Source organism: Malaclemys terrapin, chromosome 9 (assembly GCF_027887155.1).
Source record: "Malaclemys terrapin pileata isolate rMalTer1 chromosome 9, rMalTer1.hap1, whole genome shotgun sequence".
Taxonomy (NCBI): domain Eukaryota; kingdom Metazoa; phylum Chordata; order Testudines; family Emydidae; genus Malaclemys; species Malaclemys terrapin.
In genome coordinates this window covers 42,846,705-42,869,252 of record NC_071513.1, presented here as the reverse complement: position 1 = coordinate 42,869,252, position 22,548 = coordinate 42,846,705, and the positions used below count along the sequence as shown (strand labels likewise).

Below are 22,548 nucleotides of genomic sequence, written 5' to 3'. Positions count from 1 at the left end.
ACAAGCTAAATTAGGTAAGAGTGGGAAGATCCCTGGAAAATTGCTCCAGGTTGCATAAGAGTTTTTGCCCCATCCTAGGAAATGAAACATTCATAACAACGTCACATAAAATAACTCGTATTTTTAAACTCTTTGTACAGCAGAATTGACAGATTAAGCAACATTCGAGATGGCTAACAGCATGCATACTTGTGTGATGGAAAGCCCTTTATGTTGCAGTGCATCATTCATAAGCATGGATCCATTTGCTTCAATGCAGCCAAAGGAAGAAACAAGAACCACCCCTTATGGCATGTCCAGCTGCTATTGGGCAAATGCTGTGGAAATGATCTTGGCAAGCAGAGAGATGGCTCATTTCAGACATATCAAAGAGAGAATGGGCTGCTCTGGTTTCGGACTCTGAGGCCAATCCGGGTGTCTCTGACCCTGGTGCTGCTTAGATCCTGACTGGGAGGAGGTGAGGAGACTTGAAAATAAACACAAATCCTATAACTGCCACCAAAATGGCTACAACTACATCTAAAAGAAAGGGACAGGAGAGAAGCAAACTGCCATTTGCCTGCTTCTATGGAAACTGAAGAACTGGCAGCAACAGGCTCTGCTGCAGCTTTGAACCACCCGTGGAAACTGCAGACAGGAGGAGAATAGCCCATTCATACCAGACTTGTGGGAGACGCTGAGCTATGGAAAGGAAACAAACTTTGTGCTTTGTATAGACAGACTTAAACCAAAACCTCAAACCCAAACAACTATAAACATTAGGGGTGTTGGAAATCCAAACCCATATCCAGATTTTACAAATGATCCTTAGTTTTACAATGGGCTGCACCAATCCCCTAGATCTGGACTCCCTGGCATTTTGTGGCATTTGAAATCCAGATCCAAATTGTTAACTGTGGATCCATCTCTAGTTTTATATAAAACCAGGTATTTTGAACACGGAAGAGAGATTAACCGGAAATAGTCAAAGTGGCCAAAAATTACATCCCCACTTGGACCCTCCTATAAATTCGTAAGTTCAGAATTGCAAATATATCATGCTTCCTTTTCCCATCTGATCAATGCTGTGCGACTTGGCATAAAGAAGCTGATGTGCATGCTCAGAAAGGATCTAATGAGCATGGGTTGCTCCGACAGGAGATTTCTATGACCACTCACTCTGACAGGATGTTACAAAGCAATGCTGTAGGAGGTGACAGCACTCACCATGAGAGTCACAGAAACCCAGCAGTTTGGGCTTATTATTGGCTGTGCATGGATCTGTTGGGGGAAAAGGAATCCCAAAGCTTCCACTCTCAGGGAAGGTCAATTTTTAGGCTGACGACTGTGAAAGTTCCCCTTTAATTCAGTAGACCCCCATATTGGGTTAAACCTAGGCTGAGAGCTCTTGTGCCAAATGTCAGTCCGGAGTAAATTTTCAAAAGGTCATTTCAGCTCCTTGGCTGCTGATGGAGCTTTTTTGGCACCAGCGGGAGCTGTTCTCACCACGCGCCTAGCCAGCAGAAATTGCTTTCACATACTGGACTGAGTGATGGAGATAAAATAGTTCAGCAAGTCCTCCACGGTGAAGTCCATTGTGATCCCTGACCCTGGGTAGCACCGCTGGATCAGGTTCTCGAACTCTTGATACTGCCGTATGAACTCCTGTTCCATGGCTCGCCAGACCACCTGTAGGTAAAACACTTGGAGTTAATGACCTCTCTTACTGGGAGCGTCCTACCCTGCTCCCCTCCGGGGTTTGCTGCAACACTACGTAACCATCCACACCCACAGAGGCACATGCTTTTCACTGCCTGCTGCATGAGTGCAACCGCCAGCCCAAGAGGAAGGGACATGCAGAGGGCTGACCTTGGAGCTTCTAGGCCACATCCTCAAAGGCACTTAGGAACCCATCTCCCATTGAAATTAATGGACACTGAGTGCTTAAATACCTTTGAGGATCTGGGCCCTAGGCCCCAAAACTAGCCCAGTAAGAGTTCCCCCTAAGGGAGCAGAGATGGAGGAATTCCCACTAATTTTCAGACTTCATAAGTAACTAAAGATACTAAGAGAAGCAGGGAGCAGAGACAAGTCACTGGGAAGAGGGAGGATAGAAATAACAGAGGATGGTTTGAGGAGATAAAACAATGGGCATGAAAAGGGAATCAATACAGTGGGAGTGATGGTCAGAGAGGAGAAGATAGGAGGTTCCCTTCCCTCTGCCATTTATTGGTGCCTGGCAAGCTTGGCCCCCAAAACACATGAAGCCACCACTGCATTGCACCCTGTGAGCAGTGCCCAGGCCATATTTACCGGCAGGAGGTTTTCCTCAGGGGAGAGATACTTGTGAATCTTCCTGTAGAGTGTATCCAGGGCTCTCTTCACCTCCTTGCCAGGGTACTTTTCTATCACCTTCCGCAGTTCCTGCTTGCTGTACGCCAGCTGGAAACTCACTTCCTCTTCTTTCACCCCCTGAGCCACGCGGGCTTTCACCCCCTCGAAGAAATGCTGGGGAGGCAAAGGAGACAAATGCACCAGCTGTTCCACAGTGTGGTTCTACTGAGCTCTTTTTTGGCTGACTCCAGAAGCCTTTTCTCAGGCCTCTTGCTGGACTTTGACTGAGCAGATCTGACCATTCGTGCAGAGCCAGAGTCTTTATGTTCTGCAGAGGAGGATACCTTTAACAACACTGATGCTACATGATATTTGAAAAGCAACCTGTGGTTCTTTTTGCTCAACATACCTCATCAACTATAAAGGTTCTGGCATCCAAAAATAGCTGGTGGCTTTATACAGGCTACATAAAGCAGAAGAGAACACAGGTTTCTCTTCTGCTGATCCAGGATACTGGCTCCACAGTGCTGGTAGTAGGAAAAACTAGCTCCTGGAGTTTGTCTCTATTATCAGGTGTATATACTCCTCCACCCTTCTCTCTCCCCACTGTAGCGGGCACACAGGGGGGTTAATAGGCAGCACAGTTACTTCCCCAGCTGTGATTAAGTGGCTGACCAACCACAGCTGAGTTCCTAGAAAGTGAAGCCTGCTGGGGAGGGAGACTTGTGGAATGGAGCTCCCAGGAGAAGGCACTTAGGGAGAGATGTCCCAGGTGCCTGGAGAAGGAGGAGGCCCAGCCTGTGGGTGGCTGCATGCGGCCAGAGAGCCTGAGGGGACTCGGCATCAGCCTGAAGAAAGTGGGCCAGGGAAACAGCAGCGAGTCTATCGGAGCAGACCCTGGCTGCTTAATGCAAGGTCCCTGGACTGGAGATGGGGGGCCTGGTTTCCCGTACTAACACTCAAAGAAGGGGAGGCAAAAGTCCTGACACAAAGGGGGACAAGGACTATTGAGTCCATGGTCGGGCTGAAGGCTTGGGACAGGGTCATTAGGCTTCTGCTTGATTGGCCTTGTTCTCCCCCTGAATGGGGTGGGACTAGACGCAAGCTGGGCAGAGAGCAGACCCATGAAAAGGGGCAAATCACCCCAGGACTGGAGTGACCATTGACAGGGGGCGCTAGAGTAGAAGAGATTGGTACACCATGCCAGTCCTGAAGGGTGCACCAGCCACTGAATGACTCCCCTACTGTCCCAACAGTGATGTGAGCTCCTATGTCCCCCAGACTTTCAGTGATACTTGGGGCTCGTTCACACAAACACTTACTTGGTGGGAAGCTGGGGTGTAAATCTAGCTCGCACTAGCCTGCAGCACACCAAGCGGACATACACAAGGGAGCTGTTAGTGCACGGCAGCAGGGTCCAATGGACGGTTAGTGCCCAGCACCCCAGCTTGCTGTGAACAAAGCATTTGCATAGACAAGCCCTTACACTTCCTAAATGAAAAGGGGACTTAAGTTCTTAAATCAGCTGGTCACTTTTGAAAATTTTACCCCAGGTCAGTAAATTAAGCAGCTCATAACTGAAGAAGAGTCACATGGGGAGTAGCTGTGGCCAGCAAAGACGCTGCTCGTGGTTCCTCTCACTGAGCAGAGCACTGCTAATGGACACCACAAATGTAAAAAGCAACAGAGGGTCCTGTGGCACCTTTAAGACTAACAAAAATATTGGGAGCATAAGCTTTCGTGGGTAAGAACCTCACTTCTTCAGATACAAATGTAGTCACTTTGCCTTGCCACCAACAATGAAATTCCACTCAGCCCTCATCAATAGAAGACAAAACAATTAGCACTGGCAGCGAGTTGATTGAAGCTCTGGCTGGTGTCATAGCTGAGCAGATCTTCCAGGGGCAGGAGGCGTTTAACAGCAAAGACCAGAAGCAAATCAAAACCAACAGGCATTTCAATTAAGTCCAGCTGGGCCTAGCTTTTATTAGAAGTTATAGGCCAATGAGCAGGTGGGTGAGCATTAATCAGAACAGCAAGGGGTTAGTGGAGTGGCAAGGAACTATGGGAAAGAGCTGAATGTCTGCTTGAGTGGAGCCATGCTTTTAGCTCAGTGAACAAATCAATCGCTTGGGAACCCTGAAATTATGTTAGGAGGCTCTGTGCTAGCAGCCATCAAGAAAGAACCGGCATCAGCCAGCCACAGACATGCAGCCAAAAGAGAAAGCAGTGATAGAAATCTGTCCCTTCAGTTCAAAGCCAATTCAGGTGAGCTGCACAAGCAGTTCTGCTCGCTCACGTACAATAGTGGGGCTGTGTTACCCACTGATGCCAGCTAGAGAGCAGCGATGCACAGACATGGTGAGTGTTAGTCTCACCAGAGTAATTCTGGCTTTGATCTCACAAACAGGGCAACCCCTTCCTGTCCTGTTCTCCAAATGTTTCTTGGATGGGGTGTGTGAATCCAATAGAGGGTTTAGTTGCAGAGTTTGTATCCTCAGCATTTTGGGAAGGGCTGTATTCATTTCTAGAGGGCAGAAGCTCTCCTGCTCTAGGGCAAAAATTGAATTATCCCCCACAGGGAAAAAGGACCTCATTCAGCCAATGTTTGAGAAGCACTTTTGACATATAAAGCATGAGATTTGTGCTAATGGATATTAGACAGCAAGGACTGCCTAGTATTGTAGGGGATAAAGGAGGTGAGAGCAAAGTAAGGGCTTGTCTACACAGCAACAAAAACTGCATTCTCAACTCAGATTAGCTAACTCTGATTAAGATCATGTTGAAGATAGGGAAACTCGGATTCAAGCCTATAGGACAGCCTGGGTCTGAACTCAGGTGGCTGACCTGAGTTGCTGTGGCTTTACTGCTATTTTAACCAGAAAGAGCTAGCTCTGGTTAAAACACTTATTTTTTTCTTTTTGCAGTATCAAAAGCAGGGCCGGCTCCAGCTTTTTTGCTGCCAGAAGCGGCGAAGCGGGGAAAAAAAAAAAAGATAAAGCTGCAATCGGCAGCATTTCGGCAGCAGTTCTACCGCGCCGCTTCGTAATTCGGCAGCGGGTCCTTCACTCCGAGAGGGATTGAGGGGCCCGTTGCCAAATTGCCGCCGCAGACCCGGATGTGCTGCCCCTTTCCATTGGCCGCCCCAAGCACCTGCTTCCTTTGCTGGTTCCTGAAGCCGGCCCTGGTCAAAAGGGTGCTTCAGATTAGCCTTGGGACTTCCTGGGTAGTGCCTGCTGGAGAGGTAGACTGGTCCAGTGGTTAGGGCACTAGCCAAGCACATGGGCGACTTGGTTTCAGTTGCTGCTCTACCACCTTAGGCAAGTCACTTAGCCTTTCTGCATCTTGGTTCCCCAGCTGTAAAAAGGACTTAGGCATGGTGTGAGGATAAATCCATTAAAGACTATGAGGTGCTCAGGTAGGCTAGTAAGGAGTGAGAGATACATACTATAGACAGAGGAGGTTGTGGCTTGCAACGTACTCACGTTGAGTTTCTCCAGTGGCTGTCCCAGGTACTTGGTGACATATCTCTCCAGGTGCTCACGGTACCTTTGCTTGGCTTCCCTTCTCTTGCTTTCCAAGCACTGGATCTTCTTTTGGTACAGAAAGCAGTGGATGTGGTGGAAGTTTTCCATCATGACCATGTCCGTATTGACCTTCAGGTTTGCCGAGGCCAGACTATTGACTAAAAAGAAAGGGAGAAAGCCCATAGGCCTAGAGGGACCTTTTGATAATCAAGATGGGGAGGAATGGAGGGGAGATACAAGGTGAAAAGACAGGATGAGTTAAGCCCACCATGCACAAATCCAGAAGGGTCTTCCAGAGAATCTAGGCAAGTCCTATCAGTCCAGACCACAGACTGATTCAACCTTCCTAGCCCTAGAGTCTTGCCTATAGATTATGCTTTGGAGCTAATGGCTCTTAGCCTGTCCCATCTGAATGGCTGGCTGGTTCCAATACCGGAGGGAGAATAACATTGTAATGTAAATAACAATTTATGTAATTTATTTTTATTTCCTATCTCAGATGCTTTATAATAAACACAGCTGGTGCCCTGACAGACCTGGTACTGATTGCATTCGTGAGGCAGCTCATCCAGGATAATATGCAAAGAAGGCTCCGCCCTCTGCATCAGGGAAAGGTGCTAATGTAGCTTTCCAGCTTGCAAAGTCTGGGCAGCTCAGCCTTCTGGTGTGTGGAGGGGGTATCGTTTCCACAGCACCCTGAGCCCCTGCCAGGCTCGGAAGCAAGAGTCCAGCTTTGAGACCCACGTATGGCAACGCAGAGTGCAACCTGCAAACTACCAACCTCCCTCTCTTTCTCTTGGCCAATGTACAGCAGTGCTTTTTGGGGGGAGACCTTCTTTCTAACAACTTATTCCAGTGACTCTGCACCTCCTGAGACTTCTTAATATTGTTCTTGTATTCTCTCTGCTTCCATATATCTATAGCCAGGAAATGCATTCTCAGCCCTCAGCCATACTGGGTTTTCACTTGGTGCAGCTCAGGAAGGAAGGAAGAGTGACTCTATCTATGCCATCCCTCTGGGACCCCAAACAAGTCTTTGCATGTGGGTGTGTTTTTCTGTGCATAGTGCATACACATAGGTGGCTGCATATATGTGTGTGGGGGTGTATGAGGGATTTCAGTGTTCCAACTTGGATCAGGATCCAAATTTCATGCTGGCCTCTCTGTGTCACTAACAGAACCGGAATCCAGATCCAAACACCCTGGGCTTTAAAAGAGGGGGTTTGAAATACTGCTCCAGATCTGAATGTTGTGATTCCGATCTAAGCTTACTCCACCACTGGCTCTCTGTACTCACTGCTGCTGAAGACGCTGCCCACCAGTTTGGTGTGAGCTTTGTCTAGCTCGCCTCTCCGCTGAGCCCATCTGAACACATCCTCCGAGAAATTCACGAACTCCTCAAATCGGCTGACGAAAGGCAGGATCCCACCCTTAGCCCTGCTAGGTACCTTCGCTTCCTCGATTTCTTTGCACAGGACACACTGGGAGCAATAGAATAAAATAGAACACTCTCAGACTTGGCCAGTCCCTGGCTCTGGGGTTGGCACACCAAAGAGCCTGTCAGCAACCAAGCCCCACTAGAGCCTGCATGCCAGCATCAGAGCCAGCTGAGCCCTGTACTCGTAACCGACAGGAATGAATCAGGAACGATAACATGGTCAATTTCAGTGCTTTCACTCATAGGCTGGCAGATTTTAAGGCCACAAGGGACCGTTGGGCGATCCTCTAGTCTGACCCCTGTGTGGTATACAACAGCAAACTTCACTAGCATTGCCTTCCTCCAGCCCAGAATGATAGCCCTTGAGTCCACTTGCCTCAGAACTAGTACAACAGGGCCATTGGCAGGGCAAGCTTCCCCTCCAATGCCCCAGCACTGTGCCACTGAAGGACCACTTCTAAAGAAGCGAGGGGAGTTCAGTCCCCAGGGAGAATTCAATCTTTGCTCTCTGGGATAATGCTAAAATAATGTTTATCTAGCACTCAGCCTGAGCCGAGATAGCCACAAAGGGCAGCCATGAGTTCCAGCTGTGGTATTTTTGTGATATGGGTAGGGTGACCAGATGTCCCGATTTTATAGGGACAGTCCCAATTTTGGGGTCTTTTTCTTACATAGGCTCCTATTACCCCCGCACCCCGTCCCGAATTTTTACACTTGCTGTCTGGTCACCCTAGATATGAGCACCTGTCTACTAGTAGCTAGTGTGAAAGCCGTGTACCGCTCCACGCAGATGGTCGAACAATGACCAGTTGGCAATAACTTGCAGCTCACTTTCAGCCACTGCTAAAAGCACCGAGACAGGAAAGTTCCTAGTGATGCATTTTCAGCCATTGCTTTTAGGAATGTGCTGTTTGAAATCCCTTGGCCTCCCAGCCCTGTGTAAAAGTACGGCCTACGCAGCATGCCCATACAAGTGGGGACAGAGCAATGCAATGCGTATGCACTAGCAATGCATGATGCAGGGAGATTTTAATTCTCACAAGAACTGAGAGCCAAATCCACACAGGCATTGGCTTCACTGGGGGGAAAGGGGACTGACTTCAATGGAGCCACGCTGGTTTACTCCAGCTAAGCATCAGGCCTAGAAGCTCCATTCATTCGCACAAAGGGTAAATGCTGGCTTGGGGCTCCAGCGCGCCGAGGCTCATCTCTGCTTACAGATGGAGACTCACAATGCACTTGTTGAAGTTGTTCTTGGCCAGGAGCAGGATGTTGCTGAGGCCCACGTTGAGGAAGGAGGAGGAGGTGGCTGCGGAAGAGCCCTGCATCTCAAACATGTAGTCATTCAGGGTAACCAGGACCTGCAGGCAGCTAAACTGTTGGACTTTATTGCAGGTATCTATAAATCCTCTCAGCTCTGGCTCCAGGGAACTGAAGATTTCAGACAGCAGCTGGGTGGGCTGCTCTTCTAGTCTAGAATAAGTGTTACAAACAGAGAGGGGGTTGGGACAGAGCTGCTCAGGCAGTGGGCCAGCCAGAGAGGTGTGGACAGGGTGACAGAAAGACACAGGTAGGTGAAGCTCAAACACAGCCTCTTCAGCCTCACAAACCAGGTCCTAAGAGTGCAGACACCAGATACACACAAAGGCCCAGATCTCACAGGTACTGAGGTGCCTAACTCCCCTTGATTCCAAAGGGAGTTAGGAGCCTAAATACCTTTTAATGATTTGGGCTAATGACCATTGGCAAGTCACGTACTTCAGCTCTACACCATGGTATTAGTGATTTGTCTAAACAAGGGTCTGAAAACATGCAGCCCTCTAGGCCCTCCCGCCCTCCCCCAGCGTTTAGCTAGAGCAGCTCCGGCCCGACGTACACCGGGGGCAGGGCAGGCTCCCTGCCTGCCTGCCCTGCCCCCAAGCCGGGAAGCGGCCGAAACCTGGGGGAGGAGGGGCGCAGGGGTGTGCATGGCTGTTGCTTCAGGCACCGCCCCCAGCAGCTCCCATTGGCCTCGATTCCCCATTCCCGGCCCCGGTGCGCGTTGGCCTGGAGCCCACCCCCCAAACCCCTCCTGTAGCCAAAACCCCTGCCCTGAGCCCCCTGTCACACCCCGCACCCCTCCTGCACCCCAACCCCCTGCCCTGAAACCCCTGCTGCACCCCGCACCCCTCCTGCACCCCGACCCCCTGCCCTGAGCCCCCTGCACCTCTCCTGCACCCCGACCCCCTGCCCTGAGTCCCCTGCCACACCTTGCACCCCAACCCCCTGCCCTGAGCCCCCTGCTGCACCCTGCACCCTGACCCCCTGCCCTGAACCCCTGCCGCACCCCATACCCCTCCTGCACCCCAACACCCTGCCCTGAGCCCCCTGCTGCACCCCTCACCCCTCCTGCACCCTACACCCCAACTCCCTGCCCGGAGCCCCTGCCACACCCCACCTGCCCCCTCTGGGGGCAGGGAGGGGGTGGAGTTGGGGTGGGGATTTCGGGGAAGGGGTTGGAATGGGGGCAGGGGCAGGGTCTCATGGAAGGGGTGGAGTGGGGGTGGGGCCGAGGGTGGTGGGGTGGGGAGGTGTCAATAAATGTGGCCCTCGGGCCAACGTACTAGTCCTCATGTGGCCCTCATGGTCATTTGAGTTTGAGACCCCTAGTCTAAAGTGATAGCCCTATCATGACCAGTGACTTAACAATAACACTGCGATGGTCAAGGTTTGGATGCCTAATGAATAGCTCTGGTCACACTTTTGACCCCCAGTCCAGTGTCCTATCCTGTCCCAAGACACAATACTATCAGAATTCTTGCAGTTACCTTGATAATATATTTGCTCCTATTTCTGTGCTTTGTTTCCCCGTGTGAGCAGACTAGAAGCAGTGATAAAGAACCCTTTCACACAACCACTCTGCTGAGTAAACACTTGGTATTAACCAGCACTGCCCTGAGTCCTGTGACACTGGCAGGCTAAGCCCCCATGTGACATTTCAGGCAATTTGACCCAAATTTTGTCCTATTCCACACTCATTTACACAGCTGTAAGCCATGGGCATGACTCCTGATTTTCACCAGTGTAAATGTGATTTGAATACAAGCCAACATTTTTTTGCCCCATTGACTTCATTCATTCATTGTCCAACTGGCTTCAAGTACTGGATTGACTGAGGGCCAAATCTTATCCAGCTGTCTTCTTGTGATATTACTTAGCAACAGTCCCCTATTTATCTGTCCTATGTAGTTATAAGTCTGCCATTACCATAGCATCTGAGCACTTCACAATCTTTAATGTAGTTATCCTGAATATACACCCCTGTGCAGTAGGACAGTGCCACTATCCCAACTTTATGACCAGGAACTGAGGCACAAAGAGGCTAAGCGACTTGCCCAAGGTCACACGGCAAGTCTGTGGCAGAACATTGCCTTGCCCATGTCTCCTGAGTCCCAAGCCAGTGCCCTGCCATTAGAGCATCCTACCTCTCTTGGCGGGACAGTACATGCCTTTGAATGACACAGTGTGTGTGTCCATACTACAAGATTAGCCAGGTCTGTGGGAGCCAGGCTTATGGACTTGGTGTTTCCAAGTCTGCGCTTAAAAATAATAATAAATATGGAGATATACCTATCTCATAGAACTGGAAGGGACCCTGAAAGGTCATCAAGTCCAGCCCCCTGCCTTCACTAGCAGGACCAAGTACTGATTTTGCCCCAGATCCCTAAGTGGCCCCCTCAAGGATTGAATTCATAATCCTGGGCTTAGCAGGCCAATGCTCAAACCACTGAGCTATCCCTTCCCCAATAAGAGACCTCACTGCATAGTAACCCTACAATTGCTGGACCAGGGTCTCGCAGCTGTGCTGATGTGTCCACACTGCACTAGGCAGATCTTCTGACTCTGGTTAGAAAATGCAGTTTTGTCAAAACATGGGATTGTGTTGACGGGAGAAAGTCGATTTCCTTTGTTTTGATAATGTAAAACAGTTTGTTTCCACTTTAGTGTTTTGATTTATTTTATTTTGACTCTTATATGATATGAACTATTGATATTTTACTGATATACAGCACACACCTGGTTATCTGAATGCCCTGGAAGACAGCCAAAACTTTTGGATAACTGGAAGTGCTGTTGAGCTGCAGCATCACTGATGTGGAAGTATGTAGAACAAAGGGAGTAATGCTGATGTTGGCTTAATACTGTCCTTGGTTTTTTACTCTTTAATAAATTACAAACTTTACTGAATTTATTAAAACACCTAAATTGTATTAAAATGACTGTGGTCGTCATTTAATTCTGAATTAGTCTTAACTGTCCTGCCAAGCTGCTGCTGTTGCTGATACAGGATTAGAGCTCAGTAACTGCAGGTAGCTGCAATACAAAGTCACTGATTAGCACCAACAGGTGCTAAGAGGCTAATTGAGAAGTTATGAGTGGATGATTAACTCTAGGGCTACACGGGAGACACTGTGGATTCAGATAATTAGGATTTTTGGATAAAGGGCATTTGGATAAGTGGGAGTGTACTAGATAATATTTAACGCTATGCGTATTTGTATGTAATAGAGAGACAAGGTGATATCTTTTATTGGTCTAACTTCTACTGGTGAAAGAGACAAGCTTTTGAGCTATTACACCGAGCTCTTCTTTTATTACAATGTTTTGACATCATTGGAATGAAACATTTGATCATTCCAAATACAATTTTTTGGGGAATTTGTGTGGTAAATTTCAACTTTCGTTCCGATTCAGAATGAAAGCAAATTTCGAAGTGTCAATTTCCCATGGAACGTAAATTCCATTTTCTAACCAGCTCTGCTCCCAGGTCACTGCCACAGAGGGGACAAAAATGATAGATCTACTTTGCATATCCAAATACTCCACTAAGATGCAGGCTGTCTGTCTGTTATTTGTATTAGAGTAGTGCTTAGGAGCTCTAACCTCATAGCATTTGCTGTAATAGTCAAATAACCTCTGGCTGAGTTACTGAAGTCCTCAAATCTTGATTTAAAGACTTCAAGTTACAGAGAATCCACCATGTACTCTAGTTCACACCTGCAAGTGACCCCTGCCCCATGCTGCAGAGCAAGGTGAAAAACCCTAGGGTCTCTGCCACTCTGACCTGGGGGAAAATTCCTTCCTGACCCCAAATGTGCTGATTGGTTAGAACCTGAGCATGCGGGAAAGACCCACCAGCCAGACACCTGGGATTGAATTCTCAGAGCCCTCCCCATCTAGTGTCCCATAAGCAGCCATTGGCAATATATGCTAATAGCAGTCATGGATAGGCCATATGCTACTGTAGGCAATGTCATCATACCATCTTCTCCATAAATTTATCATGGACCAGAAGACCATTGTGCTAGGTGCTGCACAAATGCGTGCTGTTGGGGTGTGTCCCCTGAAATGCCTGATGAAGGATGGAGAGGTATGAAATCACCACAGTCATGAGACAAAAACCCCGTGTCGTATGCAGCCAATTCCTCAGACACAAACTCCCAGGAATTCCAGGCACGACAGATCACTTATCATCCACGTACTCGGTCTTAGTCTTGGGCCAATGAGACTTCTCAGGAAACGCTACATCCTTCCCTCCCTTGCTTGTGGCAGGTAGCTGAAAGAAAGAATGGGGGGAGGGAGAGTACCATTCCTCTTGAGAGACTTCCATTCTCCCACTTGGACGGTGGAAGATAAATTTTATGTGTCAACTCAGCAGAAGTAATAGTGCCTCACACTACAACTCCATATACAAGCTTAGAGACACAATCATAGAGATGCTAAGTTAGATAAGAAATTGCTCAAGCATCAGGTTAATTTCAGCTCCTTGCTCCCAAAGGTTAACTCTCTCATGGTAGGATCAATGGCTCACTTAGCTGACTTACCCCCAGCCCCTCTGGGTCTGCAGCATCCTGACTCAGCATAAAGAATTTCTCAATAAACCTCTGCTCCGCAGTGCACAGGGGTTGCAGCTCCCTCAACACTTGCTCCAGCATCTGCTTAGAAACAATCAGATACATTACACACATTGTTAAATACTGTCTCCCACCTAGCATGCCTCAGTCTTTCCTCCTGTCTCCAGAGCTTCACAGTCACTACTACCAGGCAACAGCAGGAGCATTTAGAGTATTGCTGTGCTAATTGCCACACTGTTTCGGCATTCCCAGATCTACTGTACATGAAGCCTTTTAATCTGGAGCAAATTTTACCCCGGCTGGATCTGTAAACATGGCCAGTGTGGTACCCAGTTTGTTCTCAGCAGCATGGAATAAATGACACTGTGGCCTGCTGCAGGCCAATGAGGGGATTCGGGAAAAAACACAGGCAAAGGTTTGGAGGTTAAAAGTGCAGCAAGTTCTCCAGGAGTCTTTGTGACTGAGGCCCTGCCCCGATTTTACATCTCCAGTCTGGAATTGTGCTTCTCACGGAGAGCTGGGTGAATAATGGATTTTTTCGGTTTGTTGGTAATTCTGAAAAATTATAAAAGATTGTTTTAGGTTGAACTGAAAACAGGTTTTTTTTTTCTGAATTTTTGGTAAATTGGAAAAAAAAATTGGGGTTGAATTAAATGTTTCCATTTTTAAACATTTTTAATTAAAAAAATAAAATTAAAGGAAACTTGGAAACAAAAAGTCCTTTTGAACCAAAATATTGAAATGTTTCATTCTGACTTTTTTTTTTTTTGGAATTTTTTTAGGTTTTCTTTCTGACAAACAATTGGGTGAAACTAGCATGAAATTGACAAAATGTTTTGGTGCCATCAAATCTGCACTTTTCGGCTGAAAATGTTTGCCCAGCTCTATTCTCAAGTGACTCTCTGATAGGTGACCTGATCATGCCCTTGTCCCTCTTTAAGATGCCACATCCACTGTATGTTTTGATAGTAACTAAGAGGTGCTCTTGATTAATCCTCCTCTGTGCTGCCCCCAGACATGTATGCCATCATGCAGGAGTTCAGCTCAGAGCCCCGACTCCATCCTTCCACACACCTATGTTGGGAACCCCCCGCCTGGAATCTACTTGTGGGTGTCACAATCAGAGAGCTCTCTCACAAACACCGAGCTAGGGTCGGAGAAGAAGCAGGTTGCCTCATTCTCTTTGTTCAGTTAAAAAAACAACCCCTACACAACATCAACAAAAAAAACCCCTACATTTGATTTGTGTCCCCTTGACGTGTCCTCCATGTAGTGCCTAGGAGACAAGTGCCTGAAGTATGTGCTTAGGCAATCTGTGCCTGTTACAGGTAGAGAACAACTCTGCTCCATTAATTCATGGACAGAAGGGAGGAGAGGAACCAGTATTGGATTTGTGCATATTCCATAGCCACCTTTCTAAAACATAAGTCCCATCTTCTTCTATTAACTCTCAGTTCCTTACTTTGACAACATTTCCTCTGTCCAGTTCATCCTCTTCCCCTTCTCCGCTGTCAGCGAGACAGAACTGAGTGTGCTGTCTGCTCCCACAGGCCACCTGCTTGTCTAGACCTTCTTGAAAACCTGGAACAGACATAACTTCTGCAGGCTTTTGTATTTACCTGTGTCTCTTTGCTTCTCTCCCTCTCCAAGCTGTTACACAGTAGCCATGCACGGAGTCCCTGGGCGATGCTCTGGAACTGCTCCCCACAAAGCCAGTCAGGACTTTGGGGAGCCTCCTGTCCCTCGGAGCAGACTGTCTTCAGGGTAAGAAGCTTACACAGCTTCACCTCCTGGGTCTGACCTTGGAGCATTCAGCATATGCCCCTCCGTGCACTTCCCACAGCGAGTCCGCCCAGGCGGGTGTGACAGTGTACCCCATAAGGCTTTATGGGGAAGGGGTGCTTATAAATGTATGTATGACATAACTGGAATATGTTTTGTGCTGCCTGTGCCATGTAATATATCTCCGTAAAGGTTATGGTCTGCTATATCTATTCATCCTATTTGTACATATATATATATCATTTTCTACTTGAGGTTAAGAATATGGGCTGTATGCTTGTTTGGTTTCTAAGTAAGCTTTGTGAGGCATTTGGTCAGCTTCTTTAGGAAGGAATTCACCAGGTTAAGTACCTGATCAGGAAACACTTGGAGAATAATGCATCTAGGAATGCTCTAATCCACATAAGAAGTCTTCCTGGAGACATGCAAGATACCATGCGGACAATGGCTTCGGCCTGTAAAGACTGAGTCATGCAGGGACATGTGACTTGCCCAGGTGACTCCAGAACTCAATCTTGGAGCTGGACTTTGCATAGGAGGGAGGAGGGGGGTCTCCACCCACAAGAGAGAGTCTATTTAAACCCGTGGGAGACCCCTCCATTTTGTCTTCAGCTGGCTAAAGAAGGAGCCTCTCCACCCCCCAGGATACTTGAAGGACAGTAACTACAGGGGTTGTGAGTGATTGCTGGACCCAGGCTAAAAGGAGATTAGCCTGTAAAAGGGAGCATTCTGGAACTGGTGAGATTATCTGTATTTAGTTTGATTAGACATAGATTTGCGCATTTTATTTTATTTTGCTTGGTGACTTACTTTGTTCTGTCTGTTACTACTTGGAACCACTTAAATCCTACTGTCTGTATTTAATAAAATCACTTTTTATTGAGTAATTTACTCAGAGTATGTATTAATACCTGGGGGAGCAAATAACTGTGCATATCTCTCTATCAGTGTTATAGAGGGCGAACAATTTATGAGTTTGCCCTGCATAAGCTTTATGCAGGGTAAAACGGATTTATCTGGGTTTAGACCCCATTGGGAGTTGGAAATCTGAGTGCTAAAGACAAGCACACTTCCGTGAGCTGTTTTCAAGTAAACTTGCAGCTTTGGGGCAAGTGATTCAGACCCTGGGTCCGTGTTGGAGCAGATGGGAGAGTCTGGCTCAGCAAGACAGGGTGCTGGAGTCCTGAGCTGGCAGGGAAAACAGGAGCAGAGGTAGTCTTGGCACATCAGGTGGCAGCTCCCAAGGGGGTTTCTGTGATCCAACCCGTCATAGCAGGGTCCTGGGGAAACCAGAGGTCCTGCACGCACCCCAACTTCGCAGTCAGATGTGACTCTCAGCCAGCCAGTAAAACAGAGATTTATTGGATGACAGGAACACGGTCTAAAACAGAGTTTGTAGGTACATAGAACGGGATCCCTCAGCTGGGTCCATTCTGGGGCACAGCGAGCCAGACACCCACGTCTGCACTCACTCCCCGTCCCCAGCCAGCTCCAAACTGCAACCCCCTCCAGCCCCTCCTTTCTGGCCTTTGTCTCTTTCCCGGGCCAGAGGTCACCTGATCTCTTTGTTCACCTTTAGCTATCCCCTTGCAAGGGGGGAAGGGCCCTGGCCATTTGTTGCTAGGAGACAGATTGTCGGCCATTTATGCACACTGGAGACTTAAGAAATGCATATGGGAAACTGAGGCACCCACACAGTATTCAGAGGAAACATTAAGAACAGTCCCACTTTGTCACACCTGTGTCTCTTTGCTTCTCTCCCCCTCCAAGCTGTGACACAGTAGCCATGGATAATCAACATGTCAACCATACAGATGATCACCTATAGCTATCCATCCACTCACTTAGCCAACCAGGCATACATGATGGGAGGATCTGGGTATTAGCTGAATTGAATCAGAGTACTCTAGGCAGTGGGACAGCCATATTAAAATAGTCAGGGGGGACCAGGAGTGAGAATGCGTAAGTCTTACTGCAACTTTGAAAGGGAGTAGAAAGTTGAAGAAGGGATCTCCCACCTATTCTGCACAAGGCTTTCACCTATTGTCATAAGCTTAACTCTCATAAACCTCATTTGTTCTCTGATGTTACTGTCAGGTGATTCAGCCCTTCCCTGTTACACCCGCTGCTTCCATATGGCCCAGTTGGCTTTATGGAAACCAGCCCTTACTGCCTGATTGACACGAGACACAGATTCCGATGGACGTCCTATTGTGGTCTCATTTCTCTCTCTCTCTCTCTCCTGTTATCACCCTTCTCTTCTCTCTCCCCTTCTCATCTACTGCTCTCCTTCCAGTGCCGCTTGTCCCCTTACTACTCAGTAGAAGTACAGATGTAGGAAAATCTGGGAATGAGAAATCCTGGATGCTATGGATCCTCCAGTTGGTATAAATCAGTAAAACCAGTTGAAAATTTTCCATCAGAACTTTTTTTTGATGGAGAATAGGCTTTTAGATCAAACAATTTTCATGGAAAGTTACTGCTTTCCTCAGTTTTTTTTGATAGACGTAAAACCGAAAATATTCATCTGAAAACTGAACATCTTTTCAGTTTTTGGCCCAACATTTATATTGTTTTGGCAGTTTTGGGACAAAAAGTTAAAATTTTCTGCTGAAAATTTCAACAAAAAAACAAAAAAAAATTGTTTGTTTTCACTGAAACTTTCTGCGTGAATAAAACTAACACTTTCCAGCCAGCCCTGAAAAAATCAACCCGACTCCACTAACATCAATGGTGCTATGCTGATTTATGCCAGCTGAGGAGCTAGCTTTAAAAATCTGGGACACCTAGAGTAACTGTCTCAGAGTCCTGCCCTTTCTGCACACAGGATGAGTGTGTCCACTTTTGGCCACCTTTCTTTGGAAAAGATATAGCTGAGGTTCTAAACGTTCAGAGAAGGACAACAAGGGTAATTAGAGATCTGGGCAAGCCTTGCTTATCTATCTGTCTGTCTCAATAAATGACAAACCCCCCCAAAACCCTATTACTTCAGTTTTGCAAAAATCACCAAAAGAATTTTCTAGCACAACACAAAAACTTTTCAACCACTCTCTGCATAAAGAGGATGATAAAGCAATGACATTTTACTTCATTTAAAAAAAATAGCAACAAGAATTTTTCAAGACAGGAAATTAAAGCCTGGAAAAAAGAATGGATAGAAGGTAGAACTATTCAATGATAGCTAAGTGAAAACTGTTCAGTTCCTTTTTTAACCTTACTCCATAACATGAGAACAAGGGGATGCTTGAAATCAAAGGGCAGTATATTTAGAACCAATAGATGGAAATAATTCTTTATGCAGCATGCAGTCAGCCCAAAGAATCCAGTGTCACAAGAGCCAGTTGAGACAAATAGACAGTGAGACATAGGGTGTGACTGGGAGATTGCTTTATCACTGTGTCACATTATGGATGTGCTGTGGTAGGTGTGGGCTGCAGACTGATACTGGGGTTCAGTCTTCTAGCCATTCTTTTTTCCAGGCCTTAATTTCCTGTCTTGAAAAATTTTTGTTGCAGTCCAAGGGAAATCAACACCCTCCTACTGAGGGCAGGGAAGAGCAAGGAAAATAAAGGAATAGAGTAAGCAGAGGTGAAAGTAAGCGAGTCCAGTCCGGTCCGGCGTACCGGTAAGAGCCAGTACGCTGTGCCAGACTAGCCTGGCTTCCGCGGTGGTGATTTAATGGGCCCAGGGCTCCAGCCACTGCGAGGAGCCGCGGGCCCTTTAAATCCCTGCCGGAGCTCCAGCAGCTGGGCTCCCAAGATGATTTAAAGGGCCCGGAGCTCCACGGTGGCCGGAGCCCCAGGCCCTTTAATTTGCTCCTGAGCCCCAGGGCTCCCAGCCACCTCTGCAGCTGGTAGCTCCGAGGTGATTTAAAGGCCCTGGGGCTCCCAGCCACAGCCAGAGCCCCAGGGCCTTTAAATCTTGAAAGGCCCCGCCTCTTCTGGTTGAGGCCACACCCCCACTCAGGACTCTGGCATTCCGGTAAGTCCTTTAAGTTACTTTCACCCCTGAGAGCAAGTATAACCTAGCGCTTCAGGCTCTCAATCATTTCACTGGGCGACTGCAGCCTGGCTGGGGCAGTCCTCCTGGCCTTAGATACCCTGGGATCCCATGCTACTGAGAAGCCACAAGCTTTGGAGTCGGGATTCCAAAGGCTTCCAGAGATGGGCTGCCAAAGAGCCAGACAGGCAAGCTGTCAGAAAGCTGTCAAGAAGCCTGGCAGGTTTCCAATGGAATGCTACCTGGGTTTCATCAGAACTTTGTCAAAATCGAACCCTCTCTGCAAAACAGATCAATTTCACCATATTCCAGAAAAGAAAAAGAAAAAAGTTCCATCAGTATTGTTTGGACTAGCTCTAGTGATGAGGTTGGTTGACTTCTCCTATGGTATCCGTTATTGTCAGCCACTACTGTATTTGAGGCAGTATGTTCCTGATTTTCTGAGCCAAGCACAGGTTAGTAATGTAGAGATGCAGACACTGGAAGTCGTTTCTGAGCTCTGTAAGCAATGATATGGGAGCATGAGCTTGCATGAGACACAGTCCCCCTCATCTTTTTTCTTTCTTTTTACTCCTGCAGCATTTCCAAGATATCCTGGGTAAATCTGTGTAGAGAGTGAGAGAGGGTGGGGTACGAGATGTGCCCTCTTCAGAAGCAGATGGATACAACAGGCAAAGATTTGGAAGCCAAGTTAGCCTTTTTTTCTAAAAATTCCCACCATCATTAACATGAGTTCAGTTCCAGCAATGCCAAGAGCCCTGCAGTAGATGGGCTTCCAGTTCTCACTGCCATTTTAAGCATTGCACCAGTGAGAGCAGATTTTTTAAAAAATGTCCCCTAGTGCAGACAGGACTTTAGCAATGTATGCCTGGAGACAGGAGAGACTGAACAACACTGATGTGCTACAGCAATTATTCCAACAACAACTGGAGCATCCTGCTGTACACCTCAAACAGCAGCCACTTTCAGCCTATAGACTTGCCCATATTCACAACGAAGGTCTCTGGCGGAGCTGGAACAGAACACAGATTCCCAGGCCAGTGCCTTAGCAATGAGATCATCTTGCCTCAAGATGAACTACGCACCCGTGGATAATTCCCTGCAGATCTCATGCCAGGTACAAAGCCCTCAAAGACTCCTGCTGTAACCACAATTGGTTTCCCAGAAACTTTGTTTCCTGTCATTATTTTAATTACTAGTTTTTTATTACATGTATACAGCCATTGAATAAAGATCGGTGAACCGCTAAAAGGAAATCACCGATATAAATTACAAAACCAGGATTATACAGCCCTGCTGTAACTCATAACCGATACCATCCTTTATTATTTTTAATGAGTCTCTTTTCATAAAGGGCTTCTCAAATAATAAAGCTAACTCCCCACCCAGCAGGTCTCTCAATTTTTAATAGCCGTAGTGTTGCTGTCAAAGACAAACTTTGCTTTCTATTACCCCACAGCATTAAAAGCACCTGCTTGGAACCCATCAGTTACTATGCTGAATGGAAATGGTGGTGTTTTTGCCTTCTGTACTAGTTTTGCTAATTCTTTTATTTAAATAAGTGTGTTTGCCTTTTTTCAGGAAACCGAATCTGACCACAGCATCTGGTAAACCTCGGCTCATGCTGTTTGCTGTCCGCATTGCTAATTCTCATGGCTCTCTGCCAGCATGTTCATCACTTCTTTGCAGGATTTCTTCTTTGTATGAGAAAATGGGCAAAGTTACCTCAGGCAATGCTGCGGCTGTGCATCAGAGTAACTAAGAGGCAAGGTCTCTCTCCCTTTTAACTACCTAGTTTAGACAATGTGACTCAGGTGAACCAAAGTGGAATCCCAGCTCCCCTGGATTGGCTGGTTGCAGAATCGCAGCTGACAAATCTAGCTCCTTCTCGGTGAGTCACAGAACAGCTTTAGAAAGTTTGCCCTGGATTATGCAAGCTGCAGCAAGGTAAATTGGATCTGACCAGAATATCACCTCCCCACCTTACAGGTGGAACACTCTTGCATAAACAAAATGGAGGGAGCTGTGCGGTCTGGCTTCTTGACAAAAGGGTGGTTACTGGGTCCCTGGGGTAAGGGATGTGGCTAAAAGTGCACCAGGAGCAGATTTTTCAAAAGACCTAAAATCCAAAGGGTAAATTAGCGAAATGCTTTCAGCTGGGTTTGTATTGGATGGAAAAAACATTACGAAACTATATCTATTTGAACGTACATTGCATTAAGGTGACTGCCAATCAACTTTGATTACACCTGGCCAGAGGTATCAGCTTGTCCTTTGTCTTTAACAGGTTTACCCCCTCTTGCTGCCCAAGCACCCTGTTTATTATGTAATATGTAAATTAAGATAAACACACATTTCTTTGGTTAGGACAGAGTTGTTTAACAACTTCTGCATAGCCAGGGCTAGGTGGATTTGAACATGTGCTAACATCATACAGGGGGAATTCATAACTTTACATTCAACGTTGCTATGTACCTTTCGCCAAGATATTATTGGCCAGGGAATTATTAGTTTTCAAATGATACCTCACAAGGCATATTTTGTACAAAGATTATTACAATACTGTGCAGGGTGTGAATGTAGGGGTGCATTCAGTCACCATACCCTTAGGCCTGGTCTACACTAGGAGGTTATGTCGAATTTAGCAGCGTTAATTAGAATTAACCCTGCACCCATTCACACAACGAAGCTATTTATTTCGACATAGAGGTCTCTTTAAACCGATTTCTGTACTCCTCCCCGATGAGGGGAGTACCGCTAAATTCGACATGGCCATGTCGAATTAGGGTTAGTGTGGATGGAATTCAACGCTAATAGCTCTGGGAGCTATCCCACAGTGCACCACTCTGTTGACGCTCTGGACAGCAGTCCGAGCTCGGATGCTCTGACCAGCCACACAGGAAAAGCCCCGGGAAAATTTGAATTCCTTTTCCTGTCTGGCCAGTTTGAATCTCATTTCCTGTTTGGACATCGTGGCGAGCTCAGCAGCACTGGCAACGATGCAGAGCTGTCCAGCAGAGGTGACTATGCAATCGCAGAATAGAAAGAGGGCCCCAGCATGGACTGATCGGGAAGTCTTGGATCTCATCGCTGTGTGGGGCGATGAGTCCGTGCTTTCGGAGCTGTGATCGAAAAGACGGAATGCGAAGATCTACGAGAAGATCTCAAAAGCCATGACGGAGAGAGGATACAGCCGGGATGCAACACAGTCCCGCGTGAAAATCAAGGAGCTGAGACAAGCATACCAGAAGACCAAAGAGTCAAACGGACGCTCCGGATCCCAGCCCCAGACATGCTGTTTCTATGAGGCACTACATTCCATTCTAGGTGCGGCCGCCACCACTACCCCACCATTGTCCATGGACTCTGACGCTGGGGTATTGTCGACGGCCGCTTCCTCGGAGCTGTTCGCGGACGGGGAAGATGAGGAAGGAGATGAGGAGGACGAGGCAGTCGACAGCACTTTCAACGCTGATTTCCCCAACAGCCAGGAGACCACCCTCACGGAGATCCCCTACCAACCCTCCCAAGGTGGTAACCTGGATCATGAATCAGGGGAAGGATCAGTAGGTAAGTGTTTTAAACATTTATTTTG

The 22,548-nt window shown here is 47.3% G+C and overlaps 1 protein-coding gene across 1 annotated transcript in view; it reads right to left on the bottom strand.

The window, feature by feature from the left end:
* The window catches only part of LOC128842786 (exocyst complex component 1-like), an 82,366-nt gene continuing 59,818 nt past the window's right edge, over positions 1–22,548 (bottom strand). The window contains exons 11-18 of the mRNA XM_054038975.1: positions 14,635–14,753; positions 13,143–13,253; positions 12,801–12,874; positions 8,511–8,751; positions 7,138–7,321; positions 5,799–5,998; positions 2,293–2,487; positions 1–1,668 (exon numbers count right to left, since the gene is read on the bottom strand). Of these exons, the coding sequence (XP_053894950.1) occupies positions 1,513–1,668; positions 2,293–2,487; positions 5,799–5,998; positions 7,138–7,321; positions 8,511–8,751; positions 12,801–12,874; positions 13,143–13,253; positions 14,635–14,753 (1,280 nt within the window). The 3' untranslated portion in view covers positions 1–1,512. The remainder of the gene's footprint in view (positions 1,669–2,292; positions 2,488–5,798; positions 5,999–7,137; positions 7,322–8,510; positions 8,752–12,800; positions 12,875–13,142; positions 13,254–14,634; positions 14,754–22,548) is intronic.